The following is a 26754-nucleotide window of genomic DNA, read 5'->3' as shown; positions in this document are numbered from 1 at the left end:
TTTGAAAGCGCCGCCGCCGCCGCCGCCGCTTGTGGCTTCGCAGGAAGCAGGTCTCTGCCCCGGGAGGCTACAGTCTGAAACCCGGCATGGGGCAGGAAGGGAGTGAAGGCGTTGCTCAGCCTTCCTTTCTGTCACCGGAGGCCGAGGGGTTTCCTGGAGGGGTAGAGGAAGGAAGGGAAATAGGGTGCGGGTGGTATCCTGATCTGCCCCCCCTCCCCGGATCAGGGGCAGTAAGGGAGAGCGGGCGGAGCTGTCTGATTGCACCGGAGACCTGCAGGCAGCGAAACCTGTGTGGGGGAATCTGCAAAGGGGTGGGAAGATAAGAGGCACAAGGCCATGTGCAGAGAGCGGTGAAGGCCAGGCTGGAGTGTTTGTTTTTGGTGGGGAGCAGCTGGGAGGCAGCATGACCTCCAGCCGAGGGTTGGGTCTGACCCTTCACCTGGGAGTGGAGCTTTGCAAAGTACACACAGGCAGAGTCAGCAGAGAGTCACCCGCCTGGTGGTTGTGTAGACTCTCTGCTCCAGGGGGTCCGAGGCAGTTTAGCCCCATCTGCCGGATGCTGCCTTCTGTCCTGATTGTGCCCAGCCACCTGGGCTAGATGTCCTCACACGGGTCTGATCCTGCAAAGCGTCAGTGTGCCACTCGGGCGAGATGTGGCTCCAGAGAAGACTCTTCATATCTGGTGGGGTGCCAGGGTCCCTGGCGTAGGAGCTGGCTGGATGCCAACTTGAATAAAATATTGGGGGGTGGAGGCAGATAAGCCCTGTCCCATCTAATCGATCACAATATGTGGTCACACACCCATTTGAATGGCAGTGCCATCAACTTTGGGGGCTGGTCCCCTCTGCCCCAGGAGTGGGTTCCTGCGATGAGTAAGCTATGAGAGTTATTGAGTCCCACGTTGGATGAAAGATCCCTGCCTTGCACAGGAAGTTGGACTAGATGGTCCTCATGGTCCCTCCCAACTCTATTATTCTATTCTATTATTCCGTTTTCAGCTGGGGAGGTGGCGGGGGGGGCACCCATCTTGTTTACCCTGCTGGTTGATGGGGTCAGGGTGGGCCTGTTGAGAGTGGGTGAGGTGAGAGTTGAGGTGCCTGCCCTGAGCTGCTGTTGCTTGAGTTGAGTCCTCTCCCCAGCTAGGGACTGCCCTACAGACATTGCCTTCTGCCCCACAGCCCTTGAAATGCCATGGGGTGTGTGTGTGGGGGGGGTGCACACTCCGAAAGCAGCACCCCCAAGGCCTGGCCACTTGGCCTGGCTCTGCTTGGGACTTGGCTTAACAGTAACTCACCAGCCCAGGCCCTGGGGGTGGCTGGGGGGGGGGAGAGTGTTGGCAGCTGGGGAGGAAACCCAGGGAGAGCTTCAGCAAGGGGGCAGGCAAGGCATCTTCTAGGTGCCTTGTGGGTGGGGGGCTCAGGTGAGAGTCCAGGAGGGCACCCAGCCCTGAGTGGTGCTCACTGAATCCTGGCAGCCTTTGTGGCACACTAGTCCATAGTGAGGCTCTTTTATTTAGTTATTAAATTTGTATACTGCCCTTCATCCACACACCTCAAGGTGGCTCACAACGTGCATTTTATATATAATTCCTGCATTGCAGTAGGTTGGGCTAGATGACCTCTGGGATCATTCCAACTCTACAATTCTATAATATAAAAATAGGTACAGCAACACATCCCCTCTCTCCCCAGTGCAGCACGTGGCAGTCAAACATGCCCCCGTCTGTGCCCTTCACCGTCTTTCCATCTTGGATGAATCTCCTATATTCAGAGGAGCACCTTCTGCCCAGTTAGACTGGTTTTACTACACAGAAGCCCCATTGGGAACAGTTGGGGGGCATTGCAGGCTGGCTTGGCCTGCTTGCAGGAGGGAAGGGCTGCCTGGGGGCTGCTGCTGCCATGTGAGCAGAGGTGGGCATCCTCAGGCTGCCCTTGGTCTGGGGGATTGGGGGGGGGCTTGTGCCTTGCGGAGTGGGCTGGGAGGGGCCCAGTGTGGCAGATCCTGCGCACATTGCCAGGGTGGTTTGAGTGTGTGCCACTTGGGCTGCCAAGGCACTGCAGAGGTGCCTTTGTGCCAGCCTGCCTGATTTACCATGAGAACAGGCTGCCCCCTCCCCCGGCCTGATTATTAATCCGGCCCCTGCCCCCGCCAGGCCCTCCTCGCTTGGCACAGCCTGCCAGGCTCCCCTTGCAAACAGCCGCCTCTTTGTTCCCTGGCTCAGAGCGGAGATCCCTGGGCAGCCCCACTTTGGGCAGTGATGGGGGCTGGGGTAAGGAGGGGGTCAGAGCCTCTGTCCTGCCCCTCTTCTGCAGAGGCTTTCCCCCATGGTGTGGGGCAGAAGAGGAGGAGGAGATGATGGGGAGGATGGTGGGTGCTGCAAGAGGCCCCATGACATCTCTGGTGCCCATCTCCCTCTCAGGACACCCCACACCCTGTGCCCTTCAAGGGGCCTTCGGAGAGCAGAGAAGCGGGGGGGTTGGTCTCCTCATGCTCTGCCTGTCCTCCCCCCTGAACTGCTCTCCAAACTGCACCAGGTGTGATGATTTGTTTGGAGAGAACAAAGCATCATTTGGGGAGGGTCCACCCCCCTTGTGGCATATCTGTGTTCATTTGCCCCCCACCAAGCTCCTTTGTGGGTTTGATTTCAGTTTTCATAAGCTGCACAGTTGGCTCCTCCTCTGAACCCTGGGTGCAAATTGAGCCCAGCCAAAGCAACAGATCCCTTAGGGGGGGTGGGACTGGGGGGGTCTATTTCCCTTTCAGAAACACCTGCCTGCCTGTATCCAGTGTGACCAATGAGTGGGCTGCCCCTCTGAGAGGCATGGGAGCGGAGTGTGAGAGAGCAACTTCCCCAGCTTGTAAGAAAACAGTTTCCTAGAGCAGAGAAAGGATGGAGCTGGGCCAGGGCTCTGGGGGGCTGAGTGGGGTTTGTGAAGCTGGCACTTTGGGGTTTCCACAGTTGTGGGGTCCTAAGCAGGGACCCCCTCCTCTCCTTGCTTTGCCTGGCTTGTCTTTCTCTCTCTCTCCGTGGGGCCCGTAGAGCTGCTTGTGGTTGCCATGGCCTGATGTCCAGTGGCGCTTTGGCATGTGTGTGTGTGTGTGCGTCCGTCCATGTGTCTCCCTGGCAGGCTGGACTGGCTGGAGGCAGAGATCCGGGCGCCTGCCTGTCACTGGCTGACTTGCTTTCAGCCACTGAGCTTTGCTGACGCTGCGCTTTCCTGCAGCTGCAGCGGTGACATATTTTGGTGTGTGTTGAGTGGGGTGGGGTGGGAGCTGCGCCTGTCGGTGGAGGAGGCCTGTGAAACCAGGCATCCCCAGGACCTCTTGCTGCCTCTTGCCCCCCCATCACTGGAGGAGGGAGGGGGGCTTTGCAGGGCAGTTGGGGAACGTGGGGGAGCCTGACTTCTCCCCCATCTAGATCTGCCTGCCTGGGGATCCTTGGAGCTTGACTGTTTTCACCACATCCTGTAGAATTCTGTCAGTTATATTTTATCCCACAAAATCCGAATTTCAGACAACAAAAAGTTGTGATAAAAGAAAAATCCTTGGGTGTGGATTTATTCCGCTGCCCAGCTCCTCAGGGTGCCACTCCCTGTGAGTCCCTCTGCTCAGCAAAAGGAGGAGCCTCCAGCCAAGTTAAAGAAGCAAATCAGCTGTCAGTAGACCTGGCCTTTCTTTGTTGCAACAAGGTTCAAACACACAAAACAGGAACCCTGAGCATGGAGTTGCGTGGACTTTTAAGACCTCTCCCCATTTCCCATAATACATTTTTCAACAGCATCATCGATTAATAATAATAATAATAATAATAATAATAATTTTTATTTATACCCCGCCCTCCCCAGCCAAGACCGGGCTCAGGGCAGCTAACACCAGATACAAAAACAATTGATTGAAATACAACTTAAAATACAACATTAAAATACAGCCTCCTTTCACAAAATATGTCACAAAGTGGGAGTGTTTAGCATGTAGAAGCATGAGCCCATCACCCACCCCTGTCAATAACCCCAGGTCCCACACCTTTTAACTCTTCCCCAAAGAACAATAATAGTATTTGCACCTCCCCCTGGCTGCAAGGGTAGCTCCTGCGCTTCTCCTTTGAAGTATCAGGATTCAATCCACCATCCCGGTGGGCTTCTGTTTGGGGTATGTGCTGCCCTTAGTCGCCTCCTGCCTCCTATTGTGTGGCTAAGTTCAGACCTTGTGGAGGGGAAAGGAGTATGTGACCTTATGCTTAAGGGATTATGGAGTCAGGGGAGCCCTGGATTCCCCTCTTTCAGAGGAGTAATTAGACGTTGGAACCTAGGAAATCGGTCAAACTGTTGAGTTTTGGATTTTTTTTTGAAGTTTCTACAGTTTTCTATATTGGATAGTCAGAGGAAACAGTACTGATACATGGTATCTGCTTATTGCTACAGTTTTATAGACTGCTTTTCTGAGCCTCTTTGCTGTTGTGCATGTCTGGTGCTTGTGTCAACGGTCATTGTCCTGGCCTTAGAGGCGGTGGTGGGGACTTGGGATTTTTGGGGAGTCTTTTAACTGCCCCCCATTCCTGATTTTAACAGTGGCCTTCACTGCCTCCTGGGGGAGGGAGTTCCACAGGTTAACCCTGCGCTGGCTGAACAAGTCATTTCTCTATCTGGCCTGAATCTTCTAAGCTTCCTTGGGTGCCCACGAGTTCTAGTCTTAGGTTGAGAGCGGGAGAACTCTCCCCTTTCTCCCTGCCAGTGCTTCTTCTTCCCTGCTCCCCCCTTTCACAACTGCCCTTTCCTTAGCACTTCCCAGCAATGGTAGGAGCAGGTGCAACATGTTTCTCAGGGGAGGTGCTGGGGGGGGGGGAGGAGGCCGCCCTCCTTGGGGCCTGGGTGTTGGTGGTGTGGGGCCAAGTTCCTCAGAGCCTCTGATCCTTTTCCTAATCCTCTATGCATACCTCAGGAGGCCCCGCAGGAGGGGGTGTTCAGGGTGCATTTTCCTGGCGTCATTTTTTTCTGATTCTGGGTAGGGCAAGCAGCCCCCCCCCCCCAGTATCCCAAGTGCATTCACACCATCCCTTTGCCCTAGACCTTTCCCTTCTCAAGCCAGCCCCCTCCTTGCAGTCCCTCGCATGGAATCGTCTGCTGCAGATGGGTCAGTTGATGTTTTCTTTGAGAAATCCTGTTTGTCTTTCTCTTGGGCTGAGGCTCCCTGCCGGACTGGGTGCCAGTTATGTGAGCTGCTCTGCAGCCTGGCTCTCTCCTGCCATCTGTTTATAATATCTGCAGGTGTCTTACTGTACTCTGCTCTGCAGGAAGTGTGTATGATTTGAAATGAATGAATGAGCCACCATAAGGAAGCTTCCACCATAATTTAGTAGGGAGTCCTTCACTGCAGAGGGTTGGACTCGATAACCCTTAGGGGTTTTGTCCCCACAAAACACTTCATCACAGTTTCTTCCTATCTATTCAAAAGGCCTTTGCTACACGATACCAAATGTAAGAATTCACTGATCAATGGCTCACTGGGAAAACTTCAGAAATCCCTATAGACATGTGAGCTCAGCTCCTCAGCAGCCCCTCTGCCTGAGTGATAATCCCTGGCCTCCTGATACCTGAGGGCCAGACAAGTACCATTCCAGGAATAACAAACCCAGATGGAGACAAAAGGGTGTGATTAACTGGGCTGGGAAACAGGGAAATGTAAACATCTCTTTTGTGACACTTGATGGGTGTTTGGTGGAGGGCAAGGAGAACCATGGGGCAGGGTCCAGGATGCTCAGATTACGGCCACAGACCTCCCCTTTCATGATGTAACCGTGATGTATTAGTGATGTAGTTTGGGGGGTGTAACATGGGGATTAGAAGCTAATAAAAGTTTGGGGGCTCTGTTGTTTGGGGCTTCCATCTTGTTCCACCTGGTGGCAGGTGGGAGTCCTGTTGCGACAGTCTTCAATCAAAACCAAGCCTACTGGCTGCTGTTTTGCTCTGGTATTCCTGGTATTCCTGGCTGGTGTCCTTGTTTTTTTTTGTCCAAGGGAGCCCTCAGATTTCTCTGTTAACACTGGTGTGGCCCCTCCCTCTGGGTCTGAGTCTCTGCATGTGTGGCTCAGGTGGGGCAGAGAGTTGGAAGCAGGCCTTGGCGTCCAGAATGTCCAAGAAGCCTCCCCCCTGGGTGTTGGCTTCTGCTTCCTTGGTGCCCCCTCTCTGGCCCCTTGGACTTTGGCGGATTCTTCCCAGGTTCTCTGGCTTTCTGCCTCCCTTTCTCAGGCGCTCCTGGCCAGCCCCCCAAGATGCTTCTGGCTAATGATTAGCTCCTTGGAACAATGCAGCCTGTTTCCTGCCGGTTTCTGGGCCAGAGGCCAAAGGGGGGGGGGGGGCAATGGCAGGAGGCTCTTTGTTTGCCCAGGCTGAGCTGCTGGCGCCCCCTCCTGGAGGGCACTGGCACTGCTCTTGTTGAGGCCTAGCTGCCACTGCTGCCTCTTGCCTGTTTCTCTGGGGTACCCATTTGGAGTATAGGGGGGCCTCTCTGGGTGCAGGTGTGGACTCCGAATAACAGGCATCTCCTGCTGGGGGACAGGTAAACTCTGGGGTGTGTGTGTGGGGGGGAGGAGCAGCACTCCTTATCCAAGGGAGTTTTGCAGCCCTCCACCCAGTTAGGTGAGGGACACGGGTGGCGCTGTGGGTTAAACCACGGAGCCTCTTGGGCTTGTCGATCAGAAGGTCGGTGGTTCGAATCCCTGCGACGGGGTGAGCTCCCGTTGCTCGGTCCCTGCTCCTGCCCACCTAGCAGTTCAAAAGCACGTCAAAGTGCAAGTAGATAAATAGGTACCGCTCCGGCGGGAAGGCAAACAGCGTTTCCATTCGCTGCTCTGGTTCGCCAGAAGCGGCTTAGTCCTGCTGGCCACATGACCCAGAAGCTGTACGCCGGCTCCCTCGGCCAATAAAGCGAGATGAGCACCGCAACCCCAGAGTTGGTCACGACTGGACCTGATGGTCAGGGGTCCCTTTACCTTTACCCAGTCAGGCTGATGACCCTCCTTCTCCACGGCTGCTGAGAAGCAGGAAGAGGGAGGCTCCTTACAGACCAGATCTGGGTTGTTTCTTTCTTTACACCCTGCCCCCTCCCCCGCCCTGTGCCCTGTCTCAAGCCCCCCCGGGGCCAAAAGGCAAGAGAGCTGCAGGACTCGGCCCCAGAGCCAGAAGACAGTGCTGCAGCGTTTGCGGTGAAAACGTGCCCCCTGAGCATATGCAGAGTGCTTTCCCTCTTGCCCTGATGAGGGCAAGGATGTCTGCAGTAGGTTCTCTCTCATCGCCAGAGGGCAGTCAGCATCTGCTTTGCATGCCTTGGGTGGGGCTCCCTGTGTCTTGGGGGAAGCAGCAGCCAGAGGCAAATCCTGGACAAATATTGACCTTGGCTGGTAGCTCAGGAACCTGCCCTGGTTGGGGGGGGGCAGGGCAGGAGAGCCTGGGAAAGGAGCTGGCTTTTCCTGCTGTCATACCCTCCTCACCCAGTGATTTGGGGGGAGGGGGGAGAATGGGCGCCAACTGGCTGGAGGGATGGGCTGGGAACGTGTCTTGGGGGGGTTGCACCAGCCCTGAGTTGGCGTTGAGAAGGATGTGTGCGTCTCTGTCTGTGTGTTGATGGAGATGAGAGCTAAGGTGTGGCCTCGCCTCTGCCCTGGACGCCAGGTGTGGCCCTGGGCAAATCCAGCTCAGCTTCCCTCCTGAAACAGAGCTGCGCTGCCTTTCATTTTTCACAGTTCCAAGCAAAGCTCACTTGCTGGGGGCAGGTCCTGTTTCTGGGTGGGGGGCTTTGTTCCTGGGTTAATCCTTGAGGTTAATCCTAAAGTTTATTCCTGGAGTCCTTGGGAAAGTGAAGGAAGGGGGAGGGCGACAGGAGCTCTGCCACCTGCACTTATCACTCTGAGCTCGTGGGGGTGGGGACTATCTAGGGGCAGATCCTCTGGCCCCCCTGCAGAGAAATCTTAGAACTTAGACCCCCAGAGTCATCTAGTCCAACCCCCTGCAATGCAGAAATCTCTGCTAAAGTGTCCATGACAGATGGCCACCCAACCTCTGCTTAAAAACCTCCAAGAAAGAATAATCCCCAACACCTGGAGGGAGAGCGGTCCAGTGACGAACAGCTCTTACTGTCAGAAAGTTCTTCCTGATGTTTAGTGGGAATCTCCTTTCTTGTCACTTGAAGCCATGGGTTCGAGTCCTACCCTCCAGAGCAGGAGAAACAAGCATGTTCCCTCTTCCCTGTGACAGCCCTTGAGATATTTGAAGATGGCTCTCATGGCGCCTCTTCAGGCTAAAAAGCCCCGGCTCCTTCAACCATTCCTCATCAGGTTTGGTTTCCAGCCCCTTGACCATCTTGGTCCCGCTCCTCTGCACAAGGAGAGGGAGTTGGGTGCTGAGGTGGCTCATAGGAACAGAAGGAGCCAGGCAGGCTTTGAACTGGGGAGGGGGTGCCGTTAGTGTGTGTGTTGGGGAGGGCTTGATACAGCCTGGGCCTGAGGCTATAATTGGAGGCCTGGGGGCAGGCATTGCAAGCCTCATTCAGTCATAGAAATAGCATCCAGGTCTTGTACCAGAAATAGCCCCGGGGGAGTGAGGAGAGTGGGCAGCTGAGGGGCAAGGAGGGGCAAGGCCTTTCTGCCCAGCTCTAGTGAGGAGCCCTGTAATATTATAGGTGATTTGCCACCTGACCAGGTTCAAAGTGTTACTAGCCAATGTACCTGTAATATCACCGTAACCCCATATATGCCCACTTGATCACTTGACTCAGAAGAACTGGCACTGCTGCAGGTGATGCCAATTCCATATGTGTAAAAAACTGATCATTTAATGTGACATCATCTACACTTTGGAACTCCCTGCCCATTGACATCAGACTGGCACCTTCACTGTAATCTTTTTGGGGCCTGCTAAAACCATTCTTGTTTCAGCAAGCGTCCCCAGATATGTAGGATTTTGGTGTATGTTTTCAATCTGTTTTCTCTCTCTTTTGAATGTTTTAGGAGTTGTTACTTGATCACGTCATTCTATTCATAAACCACTTTGAGTTTTTTTTGAAAAACGATCAAACAGTGCATATCTTTTATACAAGAAGCAAGCCAGCAAATAAATAACTCTCTCTTCTCCCCCTCCCCCATTGGTTGAGCTTTCCTGTGCCTCAGTTTTCACCCCTGGGAATTGGGGAGTATGCTGGAAGGGATCTCTTCTGCCTACTTGGGTGCCCCGTGTGTGATGGGGTGCCAAGGGTTAACCCTGCTGGGCTTTCTCTGGGCACCCTGCCTCCCTCCCTCAGTCAGGAGGTGTCCACCAAGGGGCAGAAGGAGTCCCAGCTGTTCTCCTCCACTTCTGCCACCGCAGCTGCCCTCCTCTCTTCCCAGGCTGGCCTCCCCCACCCCACCCCCGCCTGGTTGGAGTGGTTTCTCTGCTTGGCCAGTGGGAGCTCTGTGGGCAGGGAAGGCGCCCCCACCCCACCCCACCCCTCTGCTGCCAACTTGAAGGAAACTTTGATGACAGCAGTGGCGGCTCCTGCTTGCGCTCAGAGGCACGGCTGCTCCCTGGGGCTCTGGATGACGAGTCTGTGGGCTGGCCAGCCCTACTCCCCTCCCTCTCCTGCTGCTCTTGCTGCTGAGTCAGGCCTGGCAGTGCCCACCCCCAGTGGGTGGGGGAGCTCCAAGGCAGGCGCAGAGGTTGTAGTAGCCGGCATGTGCTCTTGCCCCTCCCGCTCTCAGCTGCTGGGGGAGGAGGAGTTAGCAGGGAGCTTCAGCTGCCTTCTGTGAGCTTGCCAGGCTGAGGTTCCTGGGGAGGGCGGTCGGTAGGATCCTTTCCTCCTTGCTTCCTGTTGAAGGCAGCCAGCCGGCCAGACAGAGACTTTTCTGCCCCTTTGGAGAGCCAGGCTAGGCCCTCCTCCTCTGCTGCCGCCTTCGCCATGGTGGCTGGCATGCTGATGCCCTTGGAGCAGCTGCGCTCCATCTATGAGCTGCTCTTCCGCGATGGGGTCATGGTGGCCCAGAAGGACCGGCGCCCCCACAGCTACCACCCCCAGCTGCCGGGCATCACCCACCTGCAAGTCCAGCGGGCCATGGGCTCCCTGCACGCCCGAGGCCTGGTGCGCGAGAGCTTTGCCTGGCGCCACTGCTACTGGTACCTGACGGACGAGGGCATCGCGCACCTGCGCCAGTACCTGCGCCTGCCGCCAGAGATTGTGCCCGCCACCTTGCAGCGTGTCCGCCGGCCCGTGGCCATGGCAAGGCCTGCCCCGCGCCCACGCCCGCCTCGCACCCAGACCGTGCCAGGCCCCGCTGGCCTGCCCCCCGAAGCCCCAGGAGGCCTCACGCCAGGAGTACCGCCGGAAGGAGGAGCCTGCTGGGCACGTGGAGCTGGTTGCTGCCAGGGCAGTGCCACAGGTGGCCTCTGCTGCCCCTCCTGCTGAAGGTCAGATGCCCTCCACGTGGGGGAGGCCTGGGAGCTATGGGGCAGGAGCTGCTTTGGGGAAAGTGAGCTGCAGCTGGGTGAGGGCAGAGGTGGTGGGTGAGTGGAGAAAGGTGGGTGTCCCAGGAATTGGGCATGATGTCTGGGAGGTGGGGGGGGGGGCAGATGCAGTTTGGGGCCAAAAGCTCAGGGCTGTTCCCCGTCTTACCTTTTAGCTAGCACCCTTGGGTGCTTTCTTGATCCTTGGTGCTGCTTGTGTTGCTCCGTGATTGTGGGATCAGGAGGAGGAGAACTTGGGGGGCTGCCCAGATCATTTGCCCCACATCCCCTGCAAAATCTGGGGTCAGAGGTTGCATCAGGGCGGGCTTCTCCATTCATTCTTCCATCCATTCATTGATGCTGGCCCAGTAACGCGACCCCCTCCCGCGCTTCCACGTGCCTGGGATGAGCTAGAAGGAAGGGGGTGGGGGGTGGAAGGCGGCCGCGGCGAAGGGGAGGCCTTTGCCCCGGGCTTAGCTGGCAGTTGGGGAGTCGGCGCTTTCTGGGGCGCCCTTTTGCCGCCGGCACCTGTGCCACGTGGGTGTGAGCTGTGGGCAGGAGGCCCCCTGCCCTGTGCGCGTGTCGGGTGGGGGGTAAGTCCAGAGATCCGGCGTGCCTGAGGGAGGGGGCGCCGCCGCCGTGCTGACAGGTGGGCAGCAGCTGCTGCGCCGGGCTATCCTTAGCCGTTTCTTCGCGGCCGCTCCCGGTGGCGGCGCCTCGTCTTTCTGCCTGCCAAGGTCAGAGCGAGGCCCCTGCGCAGCCCATGGACCCTGCTGCGGGGGAAGAGCCCCGGAAGAAGCGGCGCAGGGGGCGCCGCAGGAAAGGGGGCAAGTCGGACGAAGGTATCTTAGCGGTTGGGATGCGGGGCAAGGGGGCAGCAGGTGCGCTCGCCTAGACCGGCCTGGCTGCTTCTGCCCGCGGCCTCTGCGCTGGATAGAGCAGGTTGGATGAGGGGGGGGGGTCCTCTGCGCGTGATGGGGTGGGGTGCCCATTTGTGCCCAGGGCGTGGGTGAGACCTGGCTCCGCGGCATCCCGCCCTCCACGTCGCTCCGCGCGCAGCCTGTGGGGCTGCCTCGCCCATCTTCTGGGCCTCCGGGCTGCTGGTTTCAGCTGGGGTGGGGAGGTCTCTGGAGGGCGCTCCTCGTGAGGAGTGTGCGGGAAGGAAAAGCGTTTCTGCAATAATACCCCCCCCCCCCCCATGATGCCCGCGCCAGGCGCGCAGGGCGCTGTCCTGCTGGCGACCCTCCCCACCCCAGCTGGCCCGCTCGCTTGCCGGGCAGGGCTGCAACGTGTCGGCCCTGCCTTTGCCGCTGCGAGGAGGCGGAGGGGCTGGGCATCAGCCGCCCCCCCCCCGCCGGTCATGTGGGGGCTCCAACTTTCCGTTGCGCGCGGAAGGAAATGCGTCGCGCACCCGCCTCGTATTCCAGCAGCGTGAGTCACCGGCGGCGGCTCCTCCTCCCCCTCCTCTGGCCCTCCCGGGAGAGTTTGGTTGCTTTGGTCCTGGGAGAGAGGGAGGCCCGAACATCCCCCCCGCCGCCGCCCCAAGCGGCTATTTTCGTGGCGCTGTAGTGGGGACCCCCAGGTGGATGTCTGCCATTGCTAGAGAACTTGCTTCAATAAGCCCGCCCCCTGCCTGCCCCCTTTGCTGGGGGAGTCAAAATCAAGGAAGCGGGAGGGGGGTCTCTTCTGCAGCACAGGCCTGGGGGGGCACCTCCTGTGGCTGCTTTTCCCCGGTGCAAAGAAGGGGCGAGACAGTGCAGTGGGAGGGAGAAGGAGGGCCGAATGGGACTGCGCACAAAACCCCCTCCCCAGAGCAGAGTCCTGCCAGCTTCTTTTGGCCACCAGTTCCTGCAGGAGTCTGCGTGCCCCCCCTCGCCCCCTCCTCGTCCCAACATCTGCCTCTTGAGTTCCCTTTCCCAGGCAAAGCCTCGGACCGAAGGCTCCCCCGCAGGAATCCTGGCGGCTCCCGGAGGGCAGCTGGAGCGCATTTGGGGAGCTGGAGGGAGCGGGCGGGCGAGGCCTGTGGGGTGTGGCTGCTGCTGCTGCTGCTGGGGCGGGCAAAGAGGGGCTTCCGCGGCGGCGGCTGTGGGGCTCTGCACGGGCTTGTCCTGGCTGGGGCGGGGAGGCAGGATCTGGCGGGAAGGGAAGGTGCGCTCGGCACTCTCCGAGCAGCAGCAGCAGCAGCAGCAGGATGGCAGCTCCAGCCTTGGACTGGGAGGATGGCCGCTACTTTATGGAAGACCTGATCCAGCAGGGGCAAGGTAGGGCAGAGTGGCCGTCCTGTGGCATTTGGGGGGGGGGGAGAGGGGAGAGGGGAAGTTGGCGCCTGGAGCCGCTTGACTGAGAGGCAGGTCTCTGGGAAAGAGGCAGCAGGAGGACAGGAAGTGCAGCCGCCTCCTGAGCTGCAAGGCAGAACATCCGATGCCAGGTCTTCTCGCCCAGAACCCAGGTGCCACAGGCATCCTCTTGGCACAGGATGGAGCCCTGAGTGCCTCTCTGTTGTGTTCAGGAGGGGTTCCTGAGTCGAGGGAGATGGTCTGCATGGACCCAGCCGAGAGACAACTCCCCCCCCCCAGGCAAACCCCTCTTCTCCCTGCAAAAGAGCCCCAGCCCCCAGCCTCTGAGTGGCCCTAAGGGACTCCTCTTCCAGGCTGCCTCACTTTCCCCCAGCTGCCAACAGCTGGCATCAGTTCTGTGAAGGAGCACAAGGAGATAATGCCTTGCTCTCCCTTAGGTGTATGCAGGGGGGGGGCCTTATATGCCTGGGAGGAGCTCCCAGGAAGGGCTTGGGACAGGCCATGCTTTGGAGAAGGACCCTGCAGCCACAGTTGGGCGGGAACAGGAGAGGGGTGTGGAGTGTTCCCCCTGTCGAGAGTCAGCCTCTTCCTGCTCCTTTAGGGCGTGGCGCACCCCTCCCTCCGCCCCATCTGGCTTCCTTCTGCAGCTGCTTCTTCCAAACTGGCCCTGATTTGAGGCCTCTGTGGTTTCCCTCCACAGGGGGTGAACAGATGTAAATGCTCCCTGCCTACCATTCATCTGCTGGGGAAGGGCTTCGGGGCTGCCCCCTTGGCAGATGTTGCGAGAGCACAGGGCACCCCCTGCAGGCAAGACTGGTTTGGGTGACTGCAAGCTGTGTGTGCAGTTGCTGGAAGTTTGGTCTCCAAGTCCCTGTAGCAGCTTCCTGGGCAACTCTAGGTTGGCTGTCCAGGAGATGGACCAGAGCAGTTCCCCACAGGCAGGCGGACCCCCTTGGCTGCCCCTGGAGAGCCTGGCAGGAGCAAGGGAGGGGGGAGCTGGAAGCTGAGGAAGGTTTCAGGGAGGAGCTGCTCTTCCAGTGGAGTGAAATGTGTTGTCCCCTGCTGAGCAAATAAAAACCACCAGCCAGCCTCTCCCTAACGTAACCAGGAAGGGGCTGGTGAGGATTTTTCTACTTTGTTCTGTGGATCTTGCTGCAATGAGATGGTTGTTGCTCAAGTCCTTTTTCCAGCCACAAAGTGTCCTTGCGGCTTCCTAACAGTCTAGCCCACCCCTGCCAAGTCTAATCATCAGCTGCTCTCCAGGGCAACAGGGGTGGGGTCTCGACCCCCAGACCTCCTTCCCCTTTGACCCACAAGTGCTTGGCCTGCGCCTGGACTTCATTGCTTGGCAGGGTTGTTTTCAGTTTTCCTGTGAAGCTGGCTTTCTGAGAGCCAGGGTGGTGGGGTCAGAGAGTTAGCCTAGGGTCTGGGAGACCTGGGTTCAGATCCATACCATAGGAACATAGGCAACTGCCATTCAGTATTGTCAACACTGACTGGCAGCCGTTTTCCAGGATTTTCAGATGAGAATCTGTCCCAGGCCTGCCTGGAGATGCTGCTGGGGTCTGAACGCAGGACCTTCTTCATTGGGGTGAGGGAGAAGCACCCAAGACACCTTGAGTGCGTTGAAGAAAAGGTGGGGTCTCAAGGTAGTAGCAGCAGTAAGACTACTAACAGCAATAATTTAAAAAGTTAAGAAGCCACTAGGAGTGGCGGAGCTTCAGTTACATACCTGGGTCTCCTCCTGGCATGGGGGAGCTCTCACTTTCTCCTCTTCCCTTCAGGCTAAGGTGGGTACTTTAAAATGCTAGATGGCGGCTCCCTCACCTGGGCCTGGTTTCAACCTTACCATAGTCGGCTGGTGTGTTCTACAAGGCAAGAGAGCCTGAATCGGACCTCTGGAGAGCCAGTCTGGCTGAGTCACCCTGGAGCTTGTGCTCTTGAGGTAGGAAGAAGGACTTTGTCTGTGGCTCTCAACATCAGCTTCCTCAGTGTTATGAGAGATGGAGAAGAACTTCTCCTTATCCACTTCTGCAGGGTCCTTTTTGAGGTAATGCAACCAGAACTGTAGACAGTATTCCAAGTGCAGTTGCACCATAGATTTCTTTAATAGCCTGGTGATATTGGCAGCTTTATTTTCCATTCCTTCCCTATTGATCCCAAGCATAGAATTCACCTTTTTCACAGCTGCTGCTCCCGGGGCAAAGTCTTCATTGAGCGACCCACTGACCCCAAGGTCACACTAATGGTCAGTTGTGGCCAGTTCAGATCCCATGAGCATATTAAGTGAAATGAAGATTTTTTTTTGCGCCAATACTTCACACTTATTCATATTGAATTGCATTGGCCATTTTACCATCCATTTACTCAGTTTGGAGGGCCTTTGTTTTAAGGACCAAATCTCTTTGTTTTAATGACCTTAGATTATTATTGTTAGCAAACTTGACCACCTAACTCTAGAATGTTTATGAGCACGTTGAAAGCATAGGCCCCAATACTGATCCTTGAGGAACTCCACTTCCTACATCCAGTGGCAGAGGAAGAGGTATGCGGGGGGGGGGGCACATTGCCCCCTGCAGTGCGATCCCGGTGGGGTGCCATTGTGGCTGTCCCTCTGCCTGCGCTGCCCCACAGGTGGCGTGTCATGCCCCCAGGACGCACCCCAGTCCTGCCCCTGCCTGCTCTTGGCCCCCCCCGCCAGAGCATGAAGCTCCACCACTGCCTACATCTCTCCATTCAGAGAACTGTCACATTTATTTCTGCTCTGTTTATTGCTATTGCTTCCTTTTACTTAAACAATTCCTGATCCACAAGAGGATATCTCCTCTTATTCTTATTCACCTGAAAGCTGTTTAAAAGTCCCAAGTACGGATGTCGATGTTTGTTGACACTCTCTGAGACCTCTACTAGGTTTGTGAGACAGGACATGTCCCTCCAGAAGCCACTCTGGCTTTTCTTTAGCAAGGCTTGTTCTACTGTATGCTTGCTCATTTCATCTGGTCCTGGTGATTTGTTAGTTTATAATTTTGTCTATTAGGCCTAGTTTGCATCCTGATGAAGGTTTGCCCACTTCTGGAGACCCGGCTGTGCAGACTCCAGCCTCTGGGACTTACAGAGAGCGCTGGTACTTTTGAATGAGGTCCTTCTCAGTAGAAAGTCATCAGGCCAGGACTTGTAGCCAAAATGTCTAGCCAATCACAGAACTTGTTTGTCGATTGCAACCTAATCCTGTTCATTTATGTTTACTTGGAAGTAAGGCCCACTGCCAGCAAAGGGGGTGCAGATGTACCCCTCCCCTCCACACAAATCAAGCAGCTAGGACTCCAGGCAAGCACTTTAGATCCCTGCCAGAAGTGAAAGGTGTGAGGAGGATCGCTTACATTTGACAGGCACACACCAGGCTCCTCAAAGGAAAGGAGAGAGAAAAATGTAATTTAACTTGAAAGGAAATGTTGAAGGAATTATTGCGCATCTAGCCTTGGGCAGAGAAACCTCAGGGGGGGCTCAATAGCTACTTCAAGGGCTGGTTCAGAGAGGAGGGTCCAGGCTCATATTCTCAGCCCCAGAGGGCAAGGAGAGGCCAGATCTAAGGGGCGCAAGTCACAAGAGGGAGAGGAAAGGTTTCCCGGGAACTTCTTGAGCTTTCAGGGTGGAGGAGAAGGCAGCTTGTGCTGGGAATCTCCGGTGAGCAGGGGGCAGCTGTTGTGCTCAGATCCAGCTTGCAGGCTTCACAGTTTGGCATCTTGTTGAGCACTGTGAGAAGAGGGTGCTGGACCAGAGGGGCCACTGGCCCGATCCTGCAGGCTCTTCTTTTGACCCAACTACTCAGGGAGCTGGTGGGCTCTTCCTTACTGGAGCACAGAGGCCTTTGGGGGCGCCCTGGGGCTGGCAGAGGGTTGGAATGAACAGCTTAGGAATCCTCCACCTGCCCTTTGATTCCAGTGAATGATGAACTACCCTTGGATGGTCTCCCTGACCTCTCTCCCCCCCACCTCCTTTACCGAACTTGCATTGCAGCTGCCTTAATTGTTCTCAACTAATCGACTCCGATTCTTTCGCATAGAGCAGAACCTTCGCGGGCAGCTCATCTCTCTCCTACATCAGAACCACCTCCAGGGTGGACTCAGGTGCTTGACCGCCCTGTGGCGTCAGGATTAACCCCCCGCTGGCTGTGGGGTGCTGCTGAAGGGCAGCAAAGGTTACATGCCAGCCCCGCAGATACATTTATAGCATTTTTACGACGCTGATGGTGCAACCTTTCCCCTTTCCAAGCGGCCACTCCTTGCCTTTCAAGGCTGTTGGAAGAGCGGGTCTTGCCTCCCGTTGCTTCGATGCCCTGACCTGGAATTCTCCCCTGGGAGAGGCCGGACGGAGCGTCCTCTCCTGGCGCAAAGGCCAAGCCCTGCTGGAGGGCGATGGGTGGGGGCGCCAGTCGTGGCACGAAGGGCGTTTGAGGTGGGTACGGAGCATAGCCGTCACCCCCAAACCTGACATTCTAACCCTCGGCCCGCTGCTCCTTATGCGCCAATTCCTCCTAAGCAGCTTCGCCGCTGGCTCCAGGGAGAGGATCTCTCCCGCGAGCGGCGCAGGCCCTGGGTTGGGGGTGGAAGCCCCCTACCAACCCCACTGTAGGAAGATGCTTGCGGAGAGCACCCCTCGCCCCTAGAGGGGGAGGGTCAGGCAGGAGGAGAAACTGCGGCGGAGGCCCGGCTCAGGCAGGCGCGCCCGGCGGCGCCTTTGTCCGAGGGGGCGCGCACAGGTGCCTGCTGCGCCGGGGAGGGGGCAGCTGCGCTGTGGGGTCCCTGGCCGAGCGCAGCCTGGCTCCTCCTCCTCCTCCTCGCTCCGGTGTAATGTTCTAACTCGAGAGCCGTGACAAGGCCCGTCCTCGCCGTCGCCGGGCTATTTATAGGCCCGCCTGCGCCACTGCCCCCTCCCCAACAGCCACGGGGGACCCGCGGGGGCTGGCGGTGTCGTGAAGCCCGCAGCTCCGGACCCTCACTCGGGGGCTGCCGCTGCCGCGTCCTGTAGCTGCTCCTCTTGCGCGGCCGGGGGTTGCCCTCCGGGACAGCGGCTCTCCCATGAAGATCGTGCCGGGTAAGCCGTGGGTCTCGGACGGCCGAGCGGGGAGGCACTGGCGCCGGCCGGGCGAGTTCCTGGCAGTTATAAAAAGCTTGGCCGCTGCCGGCCGTGATTGATGGAGGGGGGGGGGTATTTGCTCTGCCCACCCGGGGCAGCGCCGCGCTCGCCCTCCCGCTTGGCTCCGGGGAATGCGGAGCGCACTTGGCAGGCTGGGCATCAGGCCTGGCGCGAGCGAGACCCGCGATTCTCCCTCCTTGCCTCCCTCGGTCGTGTGGCTGCGTTGCCTAATGGTTGGATCGAAGGGGCAGAGCTAAGGGGAGGGGGAGGGCGTGCCAAGGCGCTGGGCTCTGCCCTGGCGAGGGCGAAGGGAGTGGTCAAGGCGCGCGGGTAACCTTGAGCGCTGCCAGCGCAGGGACAGCGGCGGGGCCGGCTCGCGCCGTCGAGGCTGCGCCGGGCTAGGCCGGGCTCCGGCGGCTCCGCAGTGCGGGCGGCGGGCCGAGGGGGGCGGGCCTGCGGGCTGCCCCGGGAGGAGGAGGAGGAGGAGGATCCTGCGCTGGCGGCTCGGGCGGGGCGGCCGCTCGCTCAGCGCCAGGGACTCGGCGTAGCGGCTGCTGCTGCCGTCGGAGCACCTCCGTGCCCTGCTCGGCGTCGCCCGCGGCCTCCGCCATGGATCCCGGCGGCGGCAACCTCTTTCCGTCGCTGGTGGTGGCCGGCCACGCGCTCACGCTGGCCCTCGTCTGGTACCGGCGCCGCGCGGGGAGCCCCGGCGAGGACGGTGAGTGGCGAGAGGGCGCGCGGGCGGCGCTGGGGCCCCGAGGACAGGCAGGCGGGCGCGCGCCGAGGGGCGGGGCGAGGCGACCGAGCTCCCCCCTCCCCCCCCCGGCAACCAAACACTGACACGTGGGCGCGCGCCCATTAACCCCTGCGTGGCTGGAAGGCGCGCCCGCGTGCCGAGAAGCCGGCCTTTGCAGGAGAGCCGCTCCGTCGGTTGTCAGTCGGCGGCGTCTTGTGCAACGAAGGGATGATAATTCGGTCGGTAGAGTGGGGGACTCTGGACCGCAGAGTTGTGGGTCGGAGCCCCAAGCTGGACCAAAGATTCCTGCATTGCAGGGGGTTGAACTAGGTGACCCTCGTGGTCTCCAATTCCGTGGACGGCTTGGCGGCTTTTGGGTGCCGCCTTCAGGTCGAAAGCTCTTTGGGTCCCTTCGCTGCCTTCAGTGCCGCTGGCTGAGCTTGGTCGGGGGCCGCGCTCAAGGCGACCTACCTTACAAGGCTGTTGTGATGAGAGGGGGAGCAGGGGCGCCTCCTGCTGCTGACCTGATGCAGCGCAGCCCGCCTGGCTAGGAAGCCCATTCCTCCGCTTCCACTGGCTCTCCAGGGAGATGGGAGTCTCACAGAGTCTTCCTCCTCAGCGAGAGTAGCTGGGGTGAGACGCTACACTCTCCTCCTTCTGGGGCTCCACCAACTGGCCTCTCAAACTGCCCCACTGGATGCCACCCAAGTCGTAGTGGCTTTTCTCCGTGACTCCAAGCTGGAGCATCTTCTAGATAGTAGCAGAATGAGGTCTGTGGAATTAGTTCCCTTCTGAGACCCGTGACGTCAAGCTGTGTCCTGAACTGGACTCTGGAATTACCTCTGCCAAGGCAATACCCCCCCCCCCCATGAATGCAGGCACAGCACTGGGCCAGCTGCTTGTGGGGCTGGAGAGGGTCTCTCTTGGGGAGTTGCTGCTCTCTGGGTGGCAAGGCTGTCTCCACTGCCCTTGGGGGTCTGCCAGAACCCACAAGGAATGACTGGTGGGGGGCCTTCATTGCATGTTTCAGCAGCAGCAGCTGCCCACTTCGGTGGGGGCAAGAGGAGTGGGACAAAGGGCAGGTTTAGTTGTAGGTATGGGGGGGGGGAGAATGAGCAGGTGTCCCCCCAGGAAGGAGGGTGGCAGCTGTTGCTGCTGCTGCTGCTTCTCTGGCTTTTAAATGGGAGCAGCAAAGCTTTGCCTAAAGATCAGTAGGATTGAATTTCTGGTGGAAGCGCAGGAAAGGAGGAGGTTAATTTCTGGATAGTGAAAGTGATGTTCCTGCTTGATGACGTGATTGCCTCCCCTGGAATATTTTCCAGTGCCACTTCTGATGCCATCTGACCATCTCCAGAGAGGACACTTCCTTCCTTGGGGGGGGGCATTGGGGAGGCAGAATCTGTTTTGGCCAAACATTCCTGTTTTAGTTTTCTGTTTGGGATGCTGCCTGGTCTTCTGCAAGGGGGTCAGTGTCTGTCTGTCAGACCCCCAGATCTCACTTCTGGGGCCACCCTAGGATGCCGCCCTCACCCTCACATGTGCCGGTGACCTTTCAGTTGAAGGAATGTGGCATTTGGCAGTTCTGTTTTGATCCCACACAAATGTGTGGGGCACTGGGCACCAGAGCTCTTTGTTGGGGGAGCAGGAGAGTGCATTTAAATGGCACAGTTTGTTCTGGTAGCGAAAGCACTTTGGGGAGGGGTGATTTTCAGTGGGAAATTGGGGAGGGGGAGGATGAGGGAGAGTTTAACCCTCTCCTGCCAGCTGCTCAGGGCTCCACATGCGTAATGTCTTTTTTTTGGCCTTTAGCAAACCCTGTGGGATGATGGCGGCAGCAGCAGCAGCGCCGCCTTGTTCATTCTGTTCTAGCAGGCACAGCATATCTTTCCCTTGAGGGTCCCAGGGAACAGAGGACTGGCAAGGGAAGTGGCACCATGGCTCACATAAAAGCATGCCAGCCCCACCCCTCTGCCACACGCTCCTTGGGGAACCAGCAGCCTTCTCCTTTTGATGCCAGCTGGGCATGGTCACCTCTTAGCAGCACCTGTGCCTCAGCTTGGGTGGGGCTGTGCCAGACAGCGCAGGTGGCAGCCTCTGAGCATGTTTTCAAAAGGGTGGGGAGGAGCCAGGCTGCTTCTCTGGCTGTGCTTTGGGGCAGGAGGGGGAAGGACTGTGCTCCTGGCGTCCTCCTCTGTTGTCCTGCAGGGTCTCTGGGGCAAAGGTGTCTGTACTTGCTGTGCTTTCTCCCCCCCCCCCAGCTAAAGGCTGGAGTTGCATAGCAGTGTCACCACTGGGTGCTCTCTCTCCCCCCCCCCCATCCTTCTCACGAGGATCATGTGCCAGCCAGCCTTTTGAGCTGGCATCCTTGTTGGGCTCTGTTCCCCCTGCCAGCTGCTGCTGCCCCCAGCTGTTTCCCAGAGTGGGGGAGCCTGGAGAGAGCCCCCCCACCTTCTCTGCTTCTCTTGGGCCCAGCCCAGCCCGCCATGCTGCCCAGTCATGCTGCGTTCAGCTCCGATTTCACAGCTGCCCTCCCCCTCCCATAGGCCCAGTTCTGTGGTGCTGTTTGGCAAGTGGTGCTGTGCCCAGCCAAATGCAGAAGCAGGAGTCTAGGACTCAGTCTGTGACTTTCTCTGAGTATGTGCAGAGTGCATCTTCCCTTGGTGCTGCAGAACCAAAGCCCACCCTTAAGCTTGGGCTTCGGGTGCCACAGGGTTTTCAGCTCAGGAAAATTGTGCCGTCTTCATGGTGGTTCTATTCCTGCTTTTAAAGGTTTTTTTGTGTGGTTTCTGTACAATGCGCTGCTGTTTTGCAAGAGGCTGCTATACTTTAATAAACAAACAAATATTGCATGCGGGAGACCCGCTTCTGTGTCTTAACATCTGCAAGTCCCATGTCTTGCACCGGCCTTGGTGCCCCACCCATGGGTGACATCCTCTGACTTTCGTGACACAAATGAGGAGGTTCCTATGGCTGCCCACAACTCCTGTTTCCCCCTCTGCCCCTTCTGTCAGAAGCTGAGCTGGTGGTTTTCTCGGAATCTCTGCCACTCTGCCACTCATTCCGGGCACCAGTGTGGGTGGGGCCTTCCCTCCATTGCCATGGCAGCCTCCTCCCCAAAAAACACACATCAAGTGATCAGGAAACCGCAGTCTGGTAGTGCACAGTGAAATTGGAGCTTCCTGGCTTTGAAACTGCCGGTGGCGGTTGGGGACCCGGGTGGGAGGGAGGCTGGCAGGGTGGGGAACCAGATGAAGGTTTCATTTTTGGAATAATAATTTTTCAGAGTAGTTTTTACAGTTATATCAAAAATTTCTGATTTGGTTATACTATTAGAAATACATTGACTGATAATTATGAAATTATTGTGAGGTTTAATAAGTTAAATGTTTATATTTGGACAACTTTTCTGCTATACTTTATTGGAAGGAGAAAAACAATCATTTCCTTAATAACCATTTATTTAAACCATTTATTTAGCTAAAACAATAACATTGTAGCATATGTATCCATGTTTGTTAACTGATGTGGTTAAACAATTAAAAAAAAAAACTTAGACTGAGTTTTAGCACACATGAAAAACTTAAAGCAAATCCTTATTTCCTGATGAATAACCTTTGGACTGTAATGTAACTTAAATAGAAAACTATCTTTAGAAAGATTCCCCCCCCCCCCAGCATTTTATTTTAAAAATCCAATTTAAATACAAAAAACCAATTTAAATTAATTTAAAAAAAATAATCATTGATTTTTATCCACCCTGGTGGGGAGGCACAACATTCTGTGATTTGGATGGGGCAGAATGGCAGGGCTAGGCTTCTCTTTATATATGTACTATTTTGCTGCATCACTTGTGCTGGTTCAGTGCTCAAGGAAACAGTCCCTGGCCTGGCAGATGAGCTAAGCTCCTGAATTAGGCAAAAAGCCCACTCAGCATCCTGTTCATCCAGTCAAATGCCCAAATGGCCCTGTAGACCTGAAGGAGCATCTCCACCCCCATCGTCCAGCCCGGACACTGAGGTCCAGCTCCTTCCCTCACTGCGAGAAGCCAAGTTACAGGGAACCAGGCAGAGGGCCTTCTCGGTAGTGGAGCCCACCCTGTGGAACGCCCTCCTATCAGATGTCAAGAAAATAAACAACTACTTGACTTTTAGAAGACATCTGAAGGCAGCCCTGTATAGGGAAGCCTTTTAACATTTTATTATGTTTTTATGTGTGTTGGAAACCGCCCAGTGTGGTTGGGGCAACCTAGTCAAGATGGGTGGGGTACTATTGCTACTATTACTAGGAGAGCAGGTGGTGCTGTGGTCTAAACTACTGAGCCTCTTGGACTTGTGGTTCGAATCCCCGCGATGGGGTGAGCTCCCGTTGCTCAGTCCCAGCTCCTGCCAGCCTAGCAGTTCGAAAGCACGCCAAACAGTGCAAGTAGATAAACAGGTACTGCTGTGACAGGAAGGTAAATGGCACTTCCGTGCGCTCTGGTTTCCATCACGCTGTCCCGTTGTGCCAGAAGCAGTTTAGTCCTGCTGGCCACATGACCTGGAAAGCTGTCTGTGGGCAAATGCTGGCTCCCTCAGCCTGAAAGCGAGATGAGTGCCACAACCCCGGAGTCGCCTTTGACTGGCCTTAACTGTCCAGGGGTCCTTTACCTTTACTACTGGTACTACTAGTAATAATAAACCCACCAGCAGGATGTGGGGGCAGCAGCAGCAGCCACCCCCTCTCCTGATTCCTGGCAGCAGCTCTCCGATAGTGGAGGGAGAGCGTAGTCACTGCGGCCAGGAACCATGGCTAGCCTTTTCCTGCATGAACTTGCCCAGTCCTCTTTTAAAGCCATCTCAGTTGGTGACCCTTGCGGCCTTCTTCCCTTGTCCTTCCTTTGGCGCCGCCCTGAACCCGCCAACATTAAGCTTCCCTGGAAGTCCACACATCCTGGTGCTGTGAGAGATAATAATAATAATAATAATAATAATAATAATAATAATAAATTTATTATTTATACCCCGCCCATCTGGCTGGGCTTCCCCAGCCACTCTGGGTGGCTTCCGAAAAAATATTAAAATACAGTAATGCATCAAACATTAACAGCTTCTCTAAACAGGGCTGCCTTCAGATGTCTTCTAAAATTCTGGTAGTTGTTGTTCTCTTTGACATCTGGTGGGAGGGCGTTCCACAGGGCGGGTGCCACTACCAAGAAGGCCCTCTGCCTGGTTCCCTGTAACTTGGCTTCCCGCAGTGAGGGAACCACCAGAAGGCCCTTGGAGCTGGACCTCAGTGTCTGGGCTGAACGATGGGGGTGGAGACGCTCCTTCAGATATACAGTGGTGCCCCGCAAGACGAATGCCTCGCAAGACGGAAAAACCGCTAGACGAAAGGGTTTTCCGTTTTGGAGTTGCTTCGCAGGACGAATTCCCCTATGGGCTTGCTTCGCAAGATGAAAATGTCTTGCAAGTCTTGAGATTTTTTCCCCGCTTTCCCCCCTTTCGCGGAACGGATTAATTTCGTCTTGCGAGGCACCACTGTACTGGACCGAAGGGAAAAACCCATCTCCATCCACTCTCTCCACTTTGTGCATAATTTTATAGAGTTCTACCTCTTACTTGCCTTTTCTCTAGAATTTGAAGCCCGAATCGTAGCCTTCCTGCCCATGGAAGCTGCTGTGCCAGTGGGGAGTGGGGTGCTGTCAGGCTCCCCCAAAGTGGGGGACCCCGATGCCTCCTGCTTCCTGCTGTCTCTCTGGACCACGGCGGCTCCTGCGCTTGTCTAACCTTTTGCCTTTGACCTCCAGGGCAATGGCTCACAGAGTCCTCTCTGCCCAGGCCTCCTCGTGGGTGAGCTGGAGCCTTTCCTTGCCCCAGGACTGTAAGTTGTTGCAAGCGGCAGCCCTGATTGGAGGGGGGGGGGTCGCCTGGGCTCCAACACCCACTGCAAGCTTTGCCCCTCCAGTGAATCGACACCCGTGGTTGCTAATGTTAAATACTACATACTAAAGTGTGTGTTTTGTGTTGTTGTTGTTCCATGGACTTAAATACGTGGTGGCATCTACTCACAGCACTTGAGGGGTTTGTGTCTCCGTGTGTGCAGAGGGAGAGAGTGTTTGGGGCCCTTTCTCTGTGTTTCTGCTTCAGCCCCCTGATCATTTTGGCAGATCAGGAGCATAGCTGTCAGCTTTTTCCCTTTTCTTGCAAGGAATCCTATTCGGAATAAGGGAATTTCCCTTTAAAAAAGGGAAAAGTTGACAGCTATGCTCCTGATCTGCCAAAATGACAGCTGACAGAGCAGGGGAGGGAATGGGGTTTTTTGGCAGGTGGAGGGCAAAGGACAGCTTGGGCAATGAAGCAGGCAGGCCTGGGGAGGGGTGAATGTGTGTGGGGCCTCTGGGTTCCTGACCACTGCTGCCCCAAAGCTCAGCCTGCAGGCGTTCTGTGCTGAATGTTCTACACAGTGCAGAATTGACATGGACTCTGACCAGTGTTGATGGAGGGTTTTTTGGGGGTGGAATAGGCAGGCGGAGGTAGAGGGACTTCCAGCTCCTCCTGCTGCTGTCAGGTGGGGGTGCAGCTGAGCCATCTGACAGAGATTCTCCTCTCTGGCTGCTCCCTGCTGATTCTGCTAATCCCTGTTGGGCTGCAGCCTGTTTCTGGGCAGAAAACTTCCGCTTTTTGCCGTTTGCCACCTGCCTGCCTGCCTGCCTCCCTATGTGGCTGTCCTTGGCCCCTTGCCAGGCCTGCTCGAGGGGGGGGCTGCCGCTGCCCTCCCCCCACCCCGTCAAGGTCGCACCTGCCAGGACGCATCAGCTTCCAGGGTGTGTCCAGATTCTTGACTGCCGTGGAGGTCACCTCTGGACTCCGGACAGGGCTGCTGGCTTTCCAGGGGGTGTCAATCAATTTCTTTATTCGACCGATAGTCAGAATTAAAACATTACACAATAATTATAAACTATAACATCATAAGTTACATAAGGTACATAAGTAAGGTAGGGCCACAGTACTAGACCTCTCACAGATAACCCATGTCAAAGCATTCAATTATACGTTTCCGGCACTTGAGTGCCAGGAAAAGAAATTTAGCCACTGACAAGGTTGTTTTCCCAGAAGACTTATTTAGCAGATATGCTGTCTGCTTTCCTCTTTGTCGGGAACTGAGCTGGGGTAAGTATGGAGTTATAAGATACTGTCTTAAATCGTTGTAGAAGGGACAGCTCAATAAAATGTGCTCTGTGGATTCTACCTCACCCAATGCACAGTGGCATAATCTCTGGTCATATGGGACTCCTCCATATCTTCCCTTCAGGACCGCCGAGTCAAGAACATTCAGCCTAGCCGCAGTAAATAGTCTGCGGTATTCCACGTAGTGGATATCCGCCAGGTAGCGAGCTGGAGCAGCCCGATACAACTGCTCCCCCAGAAACAGCCCAGGTTTCACACGGGCTATGTCCTCCTGTCTGGCAATATCCCTTAATCTTTGCGCGATCACCGCCTTTGCGTGGCTATACGTCATGGACTCTATATAAAGGGAGGACAACCCACACTTCTGCACTTCCTCCACTATCTCCCCTTCCCATGGAGATTTAAAGTTATCCCTCAGAATCAAGGGGGCCAAACCCACCGGTCTGAAACAGAGCTTGAGCCATAGCCATAACTTCGCTTTCAGGGCCACATACCTAAAGGCTTGACAACCGGTTTCCAGTCTCATGATCGCACCTGCCACAGAGGGGGGGATCCTGAGTATGGCCCTGAGGAGTTGGGTTTGGATAGATTCCAATTTTTCAAAATCCCTACGTGAGCCCAAGGCAATGCCCACCAGCAGAAGAGGGAGGACTTTCATTTTAAAGAGACGTAAGGCAACATTGACAGTTTGTGCCTGTTTCTTGGAGTACAGGGTTCTAATCATCAGGGCTGCTTTGGATGCGTTCGAGGCTATGTATTCTCTGTGCGCCAGGAAGGACCTATTTGATCTTACAACCTGACCCAGGTACTTGAAGCAACTGACCTGCTCTAAAGGAATACCATTAATTGACCATAAATTAGGTTTCGGTCGAGCAGCAAAGACCATTATTTTGGTCTTGGCATAATTTAATTGGAGCTCGTGTTGGGTCTCATATTCATGAAGAGCTCGAAGC

General features: G+C 56.3%; 1 protein-coding gene and 1 pseudogene across 16 annotated transcripts in view; both read left to right on the top strand.

Annotated features, from left to right (window-relative positions):
- The window catches only part of PLEC (plectin), a 121104-nt gene that overhangs the window by 44313 nt on the left and 50037 nt on the right, over window positions 1-26754 (top strand). For 2 of the 15 annotated variants that reach the window (XM_081013937.1, XM_081013936.1), the window contains exon 1: window positions 17699-17857. The exons of 7 other annotated variants lie outside the window; for them this stretch is intronic. In XM_081013937.1, the coding sequence (XP_080870063.1) occupies window positions 17842-17857 (16 nt within the window). In that variant the 5' untranslated portion in view covers window positions 17699-17841. Of the gene's footprint in view, window positions 1-11214; window positions 11309-12633; window positions 12728-17698; window positions 17858-18493; window positions 18618-18848; window positions 18875-24420; window positions 24495-26754 lie in introns of those variants that run through there. 6 more of the 15 variants (XM_081013929.1, XM_081013947.1, XM_081013930.1 and 3 more) reach the window with 5 other exon arrangements.
- LOC308481177 (small ribosomal subunit protein eS10 pseudogene) lies at window positions 9640-10428 on the top strand (annotated as a pseudogene). The gene has a single exon. The product of its transcript is annotated as a small ribosomal subunit protein eS10 pseudogene (transcript).

This window comes from Podarcis pityusensis (assembly GCF_964106645.2).
Source record: "Podarcis pityusensis genome assembly, chromosome: 7".
NCBI classification, from domain to species: Eukaryota; Metazoa; Chordata; class Lepidosauria; order Squamata; family Lacertidae; genus Podarcis; species Podarcis pityusensis.
Note: the sequence above shows the minus strand (reverse complement) of the source record. Positions and strands in the feature narration are given on the sequence as shown.